At 38.1% G+C, this 10930-nt stretch overlaps 1 protein-coding gene across 1 annotated transcript; it reads left to right on the top strand.

The window, feature by feature from the left end:
• Nucleotides 1–269: 269 nt before the first annotated feature.
• Nucleotides 270–10921, top strand: ANKRD34B (ankyrin repeat domain 34B). The gene is made up of 2 exons (XM_060635455.2): nt 270–379; nt 7617–10921. The coding sequence occupies exon 2, from the start codon at nt 7639–7641 to the stop codon at nt 9181–9183; it is 1545 nt and encodes a 514-aa protein (XP_060491438.1). The 5' UTR covers nt 270–379; nt 7617–7638; the 3' UTR covers nt 9184–10921.
• The last annotated feature ends 9 nt before the right edge of the window (nt 10922–10930 follow it).

The following is a 10930-nucleotide window of genomic DNA, read 5'->3' on the forward strand; positions in this document are numbered from 1 at the left end:
TTCTCTGTGAAACTTAATTTTAAACAATTTTAGAATTATTCCACTTAAATGTGAACAGTTTAAAAAGTGAGCAACCCAAGGGGCTTTAGAAGTCTTTAAAATGAACAAAGAGTAAGCCCTTGTTGTTGCTGTTTTTTTTCTAGACAGTTCTCCAGTGCTCAGGAGAGTACTGGAGAGGGAGTATGCCTACATCCACAAGACAGATTCACTAGGTGCCACTAGCTGGTGGTGCCACTGCCCAGCTTCTTCAGAGAGCCCTGGAGCCCACGGCACCCTCCCTTCCCACAGGACCACAGTGGGGCAGTGGCCTCAAGCAGCCCAGCCGGAAGTACATGGCCAGCTCCCCTTCTTTTCTCAGAACCTTCTGATACCAACCTTGGTGAGAGAAATGATAACAGAAAGTGGTGAGGCTTAGTGTTGTGAAGAAAGCCTTTAACATGAGGGTGGGTGAAAAGATTTTAAAGTCTTTCCAAAGGATTCTTGTAAGAGTGTTTATTTAAAAACAAAACAAAACAAAACAAGGTTGGTCCCAAAAGTAGAAACTGTATGAGAGTATAGTATTGAAATCTGGTGTCTGGCAACTTGTTTTCATTTGAATATGTTCCTCAAATGTCACTTTTGGTCAAAGGTGTTTTTACATGACTAATACTGTATCTCTTCTAGAATTGCAGCTTCTAAATGGTTTCTATATTTGATATTATATTGCAGCTAATTTCTCTACATCTCTGCTTTATTAAACCCATTTGTATGTGAAAAATGCTGAAGGATTTCTTTTGTGAACCCTTTTCAAATGCTTTGCCTTCAGAATAGACCTCAGTTGGGACCCAAGCTGTCAACCAATCCTAAATTCCTAAGGTCCCAAATTGCAGGTATGCCGGGCTTTGGAATAGCTTTTATAGAATGTTGCATAGGCAGACAAAAATTGCAGCATTCACTTTCATTATATTTATGTATGTATATATTGAATGTTGTTCTTTGCTTATTAACATCATGAGTGATACTAAAGCAGAATGAATAAGTATATTCTTTTGAATACTGCCTTTCAGGAGCTCACAAGTTGAAACTCCTAGGCGTAAGAAAGTCTAGGCATAAATACTGTTGATAATACCACGTTGTAAGAAGTTATGATCTAAGATGGCTCTTCTAAATTTTAATTATGAGGGGCGCCTGGGTGGCTCAGTTAAGCGTCTGACTCTTCATTTTGGCTCAGGTCATGATCTCACAGTTCATGAGATTGAGTCCTGTATCAGGCTCTGTGCTGACAGTGCAGAGCCTGCTTGGGATTCTCTCTCTCCCTCTCTTTGCCCCTCCGCTGCTCACTTGCTCTGTCTCTTTCAAAATAAATAAATAAATTTTTTTAAAAATAATTTTTAATATTTATTTTTGAGAGACAGAGAACAAGTAGGGGAGGGGCAGAGAGAGAGAGAGAGATACAGAATCCGAAGCAGGCTCCAGGCTCTGAGCTCTCAGCACAAAGCCTGATGCAGGGCTCAAACCCATTAACCATGAGATCATGACCTGAGCCGAAGTCAGGCGCTTAGCCAACTGAGCCACCCAGGCATCCCTAAAAAAATAAATTTTAATTATGGAACATATCTTATGTAAGTGCTATTATGCTCTTGTCTGTATACATGATCTATTTTACCAAAAAAAACAAACAAAACCAACAGATTAGTACTATCATACAAAAGAGTATGTGAAATATGTTCTTTTAAAGAATAATAAAATAAATAACAAACCACCCAGATTAGAAACAGAACATTAACCAAACCTTAAAATGAAAGCAATGTGTGTCCCTTCCTAATTGCATTGCTCTCCCTCCCCCCACCAAAAAGTAACTTTCCCTTGACTCCTGTGTTAATCATTACTTTTTTTTTTAAGTTTCCCACTTGTATATGATCCTTAAGTAAATTGTTAAACTAGGTAGCAAGCACAAAATTAGTTGAACAAAGAAAGGCATATAGCACCGATATATGACTAAAGCTCTCAGGAGAAGGTAAGTTTAACAATCTCTGGATCAGAGTTTGGCCCAGCGTTTATAAGAGCCCCTTCTGAGAAAGAGCAGGAGTCCTGGGAAACAAGGGGCTCACCATTATAGGGCTTCTGGCAGGGCTTCAGTATAGTCCAGTTTCTGGATATCCAAGGGGAATGAATGTTTAGTCCTTCTCCTCCTAGGCTCACCATGACTTATCCCCAGGTCTCGAAGCAGGTCAAAGCAGAACAATTGAGCAGAGCTAAAAATAGTGGCACCGGATGCCCCAGAAAGCAGAGTATAGAGGAGGGAGGAGAGACGTGGTCAGGACGAAGAAAGTAGAGATAAGAACTGAGGGCAGGCTCACCTGGGCATCTGGTTCTCAGTTAAGAAGATGGTAAAATGATAGTATGATCTCAGAGATGATGTCTGTGCACATCCATTATCCTGGCCCTTCACCATCTTCCTGGGATTTCTTGTGCTTCTCCTCTAAGATGATCTCCAGCCTCTGGTACCTTGTTTCATCTTTCTTGTTCTACTGTTTCATCTTGGTAGATTATATCCTTCAGTAGATTATTAAGAGTATATCTCCAATCTTGACTGATGGTTTGGCTAGATACAGAATTCTAAGCTGGGAAGCATTTTGCCTTCAGATTTTTAAAGACTTTCCTCCACTGTCTTTTACTATTGTTGATATATCTGAATCCATTGTAATTCTTGATACTTTGGCATGTGACTTATCCACCCCACTCCCCACCTCCTGCCCCCAAGCCTGTGAAATCTTCTTTGCTTTCAGTGTTCTAGAGACTTACAACCATGTGCCATGGCCAGGGTCCATTTTCATCTATTGTGCTATGTTCTAATTGGACACCTTCAATTTGGAAACTCAAGTCACGCATGAAATTTTTCTTGATCTCAGGCATCATTTCCTTTCCTGTTTGCCCCTTCTCCCACCCCCACTATTTTTGTCTTGCCAGAACTTCTAGTAGTTGAATGTTCGATTTCCTAGTGTAGACCCCTAATTTTCTTTTTTTTCCTGTCCTGTTCTTTTTGCTTAACTGCTAGAGATTTTATCAACATTATCATCTAACCCTTCTATTGAGTTTTGCAGTTTGTATGGTGTTTTTATCTTTTGAGAACCCTTTTTATGGTCTCTGAGTATTCTTTTTTTTTAAGTTTATTTATTTTGAGGGGGGTGGGCAGGGATAAAGAGTGAGAGAGAATTCCAAGCAGGCTCCTCACTGTCAGTGCAGAACCCAGCGTGGGGCTCATTCTCACAAATGGCAACATCATGACTTGAGCCAAAATCAAGAGTCAGATGCTTAACCAACTCAGCCACCCAGGCACCCCCTGAATATTCTTTTTTCATAGAATCTTATTTTTGTTTCATGGTTACAACATCGTCTTATCTCTTTGAGGATAGTAAGGTTTCGAAATTTTCATTTTCCTGGCTAATACCTGTTTCCTCCAAGTTGCCTTTTTTTACTATTTGTTCTGGTCTCTATCTTTAAGGTAAGAGGCTTTTTTTGTTTTGTTTTGTTTTTTATTATCTGTTCATAATTAAAAGGCTTGATTTAAAAAGCTGATGAAGGGGCACCTGGATGGGTCAGTCGGTTAAGCTTCTGCTCTTGATTTCAGCTCAGGTCATGATCTCATGTTTCGTGAGATCAAGCCCCACACTGGGCTCTGTGATGAAAGCTCAGAGCCTGCTTGGGATTCTCTCTCTCTCTCTCTCTCTCTCTCTCTCTCTCTGTGTGCCCCACCCCTGCTCCCATGCATGCACTCTTTCTCTCTCAGATAAATAAATATTAGAAAAAATAAAAATAAGGCTGTGTGTTGACAGCTCAGAGCCTGGAGCCTGCTTCAGATTCTGTCTCCCTCTCTCTGCCCCTCCCCCACTCATGCTCTGTCTCTGTCTCAAAAGTAAATTTTAAAAAAAATTAAAAAAATAAAAAGCTGATGAGAAGCCTTGAGCACATGGGTGAGGCTTGTAATCTTTCTTTTCTTTTCTTTCTTTATTTTCCTTCTTCCTTCCTTCCTTTCTTTTTTTCTTTCTTTTTTTTTTTGAGAGAGAGAAAGTGAGAGAGAGCAAGCAAGGGAGGGGCAGAAAGAGAATCTGCCCAGCTCAGAACCAGACACAGAGCTCTATCTCACAACTGTGAGATCATGGCCTGAGCCTAAATCAAGAGCTGGCTGCTTAACCAACTGAGCCACCCAGGTGCCCCAAGGCTTATAATCTTTAAACCTCACTGTAGGATGATCTGGGTGGCGTGTTAAGGAATCCCTGTGGTTAGTACTCTTAGGTATTTTTTTTTTAAGACAGGTCAGATTCTTGAGAGGAGAGTATAATGATATTATACTGAATAATAAAGGTACAGCTACCAGGCTTCTTGGAGTTGCATCGGGGGGAAGGCTGTGAGTCCCGTCACTCGGTGGTCAGTAAGCATCCAATCACTTATTTCCTATTTTCTTGTCCTCAAATATGTTGGATGTCTTCCAGTCCAGAGGCCCTTCTGTTTCACCATTTCTGGAGAATAAAGCTCTGGACATCTCAGATGAGATGGGTAGTATCCTATCTCCTAGTGGCTTGGAGTGAAGGAATGACCTGAGGCAGTGTTTCTCAAATTTTAATGAACATCTAAATCACCTGAGGATCTAGTTAAAATGTAGGCTCTGGTTCAGTAGGTCTGGGATGGAGCCTAAGATTAAGCTTCAGGGAATGGTGTGCAGCTGGTCCAAGGTAGGGTCCCATTGTGAATAGCAAGGACTTAGGGATCTAACTGCTTCTCCGACAACTTTTCACCTAGTCCTCATTATTTTAGCCATTCACTCCACCACCCACCCAGTTCTAGAGCTCCCTGCTTACTGCCTCTCTAGAGGATTCCGCAGTGTCTGTGGGCTTAGTTATCAGCTTTATCACGAATGACCTGAGGCACAGCCTTTTCAGGTTGGCTAGTTTGGTCACCACTGGTCCACCTGCTTTCTGGCTTCCAAATGTTGCTGTTGTCTTCTCTCCTTTTCGTGCTATCCTTGTGAATTTATGTCTTTTTAACAATTCTTCAGGCACCTGACTGGCTCAGGCAGTGGAATGTGTAACTCTTAATCTCAGGGTTGTGAGTTCAGTTCCCATGTTGGGTGTAGAGATTATTTAAAAATAAAATCTTTTTTAAAAATTAAAAAAAAAATTCTTTAGTTTCAGGGGATTGTTCAGGAAGGAGCAAAAGTAGAGGTGTGTGTTCTGCCACATTCACCCTAACTATTACCATCTGCTAAAATATTTTTCTAAAGTTTGGCTACATCAGCATAAATAGAGCCTGATTTATGATAAATAACTGCTATTTTAAACCTCTAGGTTTTTGCACAAGGAACATTCTCTACTTCTCTCTTCCTACTTTGTCTGCCTACCAAACTCTTAGCAGTCCAAACCCAGCTCAATTGGGTGGCCTCTGTGAGCCCCTCAGTCCCCAAGCCACCAAAGTCTGTATATTCTCCTGACTTTAACTCATAACCAGCTGCTTATATGGTGTCTCTTCCAAACAACTGAGTAAGCTCTTTAGGGCTAGGGCATGTACCTTTGTAGCTCCATGCCCAAGATATAATAGGAGCTTACAGCTAGCTGTTAGATTAAGTTCTGTGTGCATGCCTTCTTTCCCCCTTCATTTTCTTTCTGTTCTCTTCACCTCTTTTTCTGTTAAGAAGTCATTATATTTATTATCTATTCTATTATCCAATAAAAACTCATGTCCCATATTGTTAATTTAAAAGTAAATGAGTAAAATAGGGGCACCTGGGTGGCTCAGTAGGTTAAGCGTCCAACTTCAGCTCAGGTCATGATCTCATGGTTTGTGGGTTCAAGCCCCACATCAGGCTCTCTGCTGTCAGCACAGAGCCTGCTGTGGATTCTCTGTCCCCCTCTCACTGTCTCTCCCCTGCTTGCACACGTGCCTGCTCTCTCTCTCAGAAATAAACATTAAACAAATAAAAGTAAATGAGTAGAATAAATAATACTTCTCAATTTCTAAAACCTACTTCATTAAATAAAAGAGATTTAAATATTATATAAACTTGGGGTACATGAGTGGCTTAGTTGGTTGGGCATCTGATTTTAGCTCAAGTCATGATCTCATGGTTCGTGAGTTTGAGCTTTGCGTAGGGTGAGCTGGAGCCCAGCTTCAAGGGTGGGTGCTGACAGTGCGGAGCTTGTGTGGGATTCTTTCGCTCTCCCTCTGACTGTGCCCCTCAATCATTGTGCCCTCTCTCTCTGTCAAAAATATAAGTAAATAAATAAGTTTTAAATAAATAAATATAATATAAACTCCATTTGATTTTTCTCCCCAGCTCTAAGCACTATTCAAAAACAAACATTTCCTCAGTTCTAGGTGAAGACATAATACACAATCTTTTCTTTCTTTCTTCCTTCCTTTCTTCCTTCCTTTCTTTCTTTCCTTTTCTTCCTTCCTTCCTTCCTTCCTTCCTTCCTTTCTTTCTCTTTCAGTAAGCTATACGCCCAGTGTGGGGCTTGAACTCACATCCCCGAGATCAAGAGTTGCATGCTCTACTGACTGAGCCAGCCAGGAGCCCCTAAAGACATAATTCTTATCAACTGATGGAATTATCTGTTGAAGGAGTTTGAATCTAAATTATTTAAATAAAAGTAATTTTTAGTTTTAAAGATAAAAAATAAAATGCTTATAAAGACTACATGACCTCACTCACATTTCTAGCCTAGAACTTTTTCAGAGCAAATGTACTGTTGTCAAAATGTAACCCAACAGGGGCTCCTGGGTGGCTCAGTGGGTTGGTTAAATGTCCAACTCTTGATTTTGGCTCAGGTCATGATCTCACGATTTGGGAGATTGAGCCACCCACCCAGGAACCCTGCCTCGGGCTCTGCCCTGACAGCAGAGAGCCTGCTGAGCTTCTCTCTTCCCCTGCTCATGTGCACTCTCTCTCCCTCTCAAAAAAAAAAAAAAAAAAAGTAAACCAACTGAATGTGGCTGGCTTCATAATCTAGTGTTTGATTTAAATAATGAAATCAAGGAAAATGCATAATCACATGCCCACCATTCCCATCTCAGTGTGAGTTCCAGACATTATGTCAGTTACTTAATGTCTTGTAGTTCAAATGATTTTTCATCCTTTAAAAGAAACATAGAAATGCCCTTAAATTGAAAATCTAAGTAATAGTTGCATTATTTAATTAAGAGCACATTTAAGTAATCTAACCCTGAGAAGTTTTTAGATTAATCTGCCATAAATATGCTATATTTTAATTGATTCAGTTGCAATTACACACACTTTTGGAATTTTTGCTTCAATTTACATTTTAGTATTGTTTTTAAAATATTTTTCACAAGTAGAAAATAAGTGCATTATTGTTTAATTATTGTGGAATTTAGGGAAGTACTCCATTGGTACTAGATGAAGATTTTGAAAGTAAATTTTAGTTTATAATTACCTAAAGGCTGTTACTATTCAAAATTTATTTTATTTTGCAGTTCACTTTTTTGTTCTATATTAATAACATAATCTCATTTATGTACTGTTGCTCTATACATATATATTTCAGAAATTATCAATAACAACATGAATATAAACTGGGATTCCGGCTAATCTTTTGTTCTTCATATTCTTTGATAACCAGGTTTTGATTCTGACTTTTGAAGATGGATGAAGGTATAGAAATTTCAAGTGATGGAAATTCCCTGATCAAAGCAGTCCATCAGAGCCGGCTTCGCCTCACAAGACTCTTGCTTGAAGGTGGTGCATACATTAATGAGAGCAATGACCGTGGGGAAACACCTTTAATGATCGCTTGTAAGACCAAACATGTTGATCACCAGAGTGTCAGTAAAGCCAAAATGGTTAAATACCTGTTAGAAAACAATGCTGACCCCAACATACAGGACAAATCTGGGAAAACTGCTTTGATGCATGCTTGCTTAGAAAAAGCCGGTCCTGAAGTTGTTTCCCTGCTCCTAAACAGTGGGGCTGATCTCAGCTTGCAAGATCATTCTAGTTACTCAGCCCTTGTTTATGCTATAAATTCAGAGGATAGAGAGACCCTGAAAGTTCTACTTAGTGCTTGCAAGGCAAAAGGGAAAGAGGTCATTATTATAACGACAGCAAAATCACCCTCCGGTAGGCACACTACCAAACAGTACTTAAATATGCCTCCTGTAGATATGGATGGGTGTCATTCCCCAGCCTCCTGTGCCACTCCTTCAGAAATAGACATAAAAACAGCTTCGTTGCCACTTACACATTCTTCTGAAACTGAAATGACACTTTTTGGCTTTAAAGGTCTGGAGCTCTCAGGAAATAGTGATGACACACAGGACCCAGGCTCCCCTGTGAGGAAGGCTTCTGTGGCCTCTAATGGTCCCAAGCTACCCCAGGCTCCAACCTGGATCAAGAGTCCTCCCCTATTCATGCACCAAAACAGAGTGGCCTCCTTGCAAGAGGAGCTCCAGGATATTACTCCAGAGGAAGAATTGTCCTACAAAACCAATGGGCTGGCACTTTCCAAGCGATTCATCACTAGGCACCAAAGTATTGATGTAAAAGACACTGCACATTTGCTGAGAGCCTTAGATCAGGCCAGCTCAAGAAAGATGTCATATGATGAAATAAATTATCAATCATTTTTTTCAGAAGGAAATCAGCAATGCATTGAAATCCCTGCTGAGCCAGATCCAGACTCTAACCAGACGATATTTGCTTCCACCTTAAGAAGTATAGTCCAAAAAAGAAACTCAGGGGCAAATCACTACAGCTCTGATTCCCAGCTCTCGGCTGGTCTTACCCCTGCAACTTTAGAAGATGGCAAAGCACTTATAGGAAAGAAAAAGATCCTCTCACCATCTCCTTCCCTGTTGTCAGGGCCCAAAGAATTGTTGGAGAATATCTCACCAAGTCCCTTGAGCAGGAGAAATCATGCAATTTTAGAAAGGCGTGGTTCAGGAGCTTTCCCTTTAGATCACGGTATCACGCAAGCCAGACCAGGATTTCTGCCACCCTTAAATGTGAATCCTCATCCCCCCATCTCTGATATCAATGTCAATAATAAGATTTCCAGCCTCCTTTCTTGTGGTCAAAAAGTGCTAATGCCAACAGTTCCTATGTTCCCCAAAGAATTCAAAAGTAAAAAAATGTTGTTAAGGAGACAATCACTGCAAACAGAACAAATTAAGCAATTAGTAAATTTTTAAGAGATGACTAGAAAGCACATTTTGTTCAAATGTCTACATCAGAGAAATATAGAACCAGAAAATAAATCTCAAATGTTCATCTTTTAAAATCCTATAATTGGTTAGTCCATAATTGTTAGAGGTATCAAAATATACTGTGTATCATATTAGGTACCGTGGACACACAAATAATACATAGTTTCTGCTAAGGAAATTCTCTCAAACAAAATTAAAGCTATACTTCTCAAAACCTCTAATATTTAACAATCTTCATATGGTCCAAGTTTTTAATTTAAGCAAAAATCAGCAAAAAAAAAAAAAAAAAAAAAAGTCACATGTGGTGGAGATGACTTTAAAATTTTTTTCAGATTTTTCAGATATTTTATTAGGAAACACTGCATTCAAATCAATAAATATTTTTAACATTAAAAGTCAACAAATAAGATTGTAATTTCCATGATGCCAAAAGCATAAAAAAAAAAGGGACAGCTATTAAAATGTTCTATGAACAATAAGCCAAAGGTACAAAGCCTAAGGCATAAAGAAAGAATGAACTAATTCTTAAAAAATGTTGACTGCAGGTAGGTGAAATCTAATTAAAATTAAAATTTTTTTTCTAATTCAAATTTTAAAAAGACCAACCTATTATAGTAGACTAGGCAGCCAATATTCGTATGGTCAGTTTAATCAACTCCAAGTGACAGATCAGTTTTACAAGCTAGTAATAATCTATGTGAAGTGCTGGTGTGCTGTTTTTTGCTTTATTTTGATTTTAATGTAATTTCATGGAATTGTTTCTCCATATCTTTTAATTCCTGCTATTATTTTTTAAAGCCTATATATAGGTTCTCAACAACAAGATAAAGCAAAAGGTTTAAAAGTGTTCCTCTTTACTTACATCAAATTACTCTTGTCGTTCTAAGGACAACCAAAAAATGGGAATTTATCACAAATAGAAACTATATGCTTGCTTCGTTTTAGAAAAGAAAAGCTGATTATTAGATTATCTTAGATTAGCTAAAATTAAGAAAGCCAGTAGAAACTTAATTACAAAATATACTAAATATTCGGCCAAAATTAAACAGTATCTTTAATTTCTAATATATAATCATTAGATATTTATATAATAAGAATAATAAGGGTAATTTCCTTCGCGTGACATTCCAATCACCTAGTATTTAGGACCTATGAATAACTTCTAATTAAATAAATGAATACCATGCTACTATCATAAAATGTTACAAAATGACTATATTATCTGTCTAATTTCAAAATGTGGTGTTTATACAAAAAATCCTCATTTCAATCTAGCAGTTTTACAACAAAGAATAAGTCAAATTATATAAAACCTGAGTATATTAATTTGATGACTGTCATATACAACTTTATTTCTTTGCCTATTAGTAGAGGATATCCTAACAATTGGCATGATACTTGGTAATTTGATATAAGCAAGTTGTAATGTACATGGTAATTATTTAATTTCTTGTGGCTTTTATTTGAAAAAAATAATTGGAGGTTTTCCATTTAATGTTTTGAAGAACAATAATGTAAATTACATTAGAAATATTTTTTGATTCAGAACTTAGAATTGTACCTGATGTTTATAGGTAGCTAAACCCTTTTTGCAAGTTTTAATATTGAGAAAAGTGCTTGGCTTTGAGTTGTAAGGATATAGTCTGGAAAAATATGTAAATAGAGTAGTTCATAAACAAAATGGTATCAATAAAGATTTTAAATGTTATTTTGATTATCATTGCTTTTTATT

This window comes from Panthera onca, chromosome A1 (assembly GCF_046562875.1).
Source record: "Panthera onca isolate mPanOnc1 chromosome A1, mPanOnc1 haplotype 2, whole genome shotgun sequence".
NCBI lineage: Eukaryota > Metazoa > Chordata > Mammalia > Carnivora > Felidae > Panthera > Panthera onca.

What these genes read in the sequence shown, in the direction of transcription:
- ANKRD34B (XM_060635455.2), top strand. Translation starts at nt 7,639, where the DNA reads ATGGATGAAGGTATAGAAATTTCAAGTGATGGAAATTCCCTGATCAAA.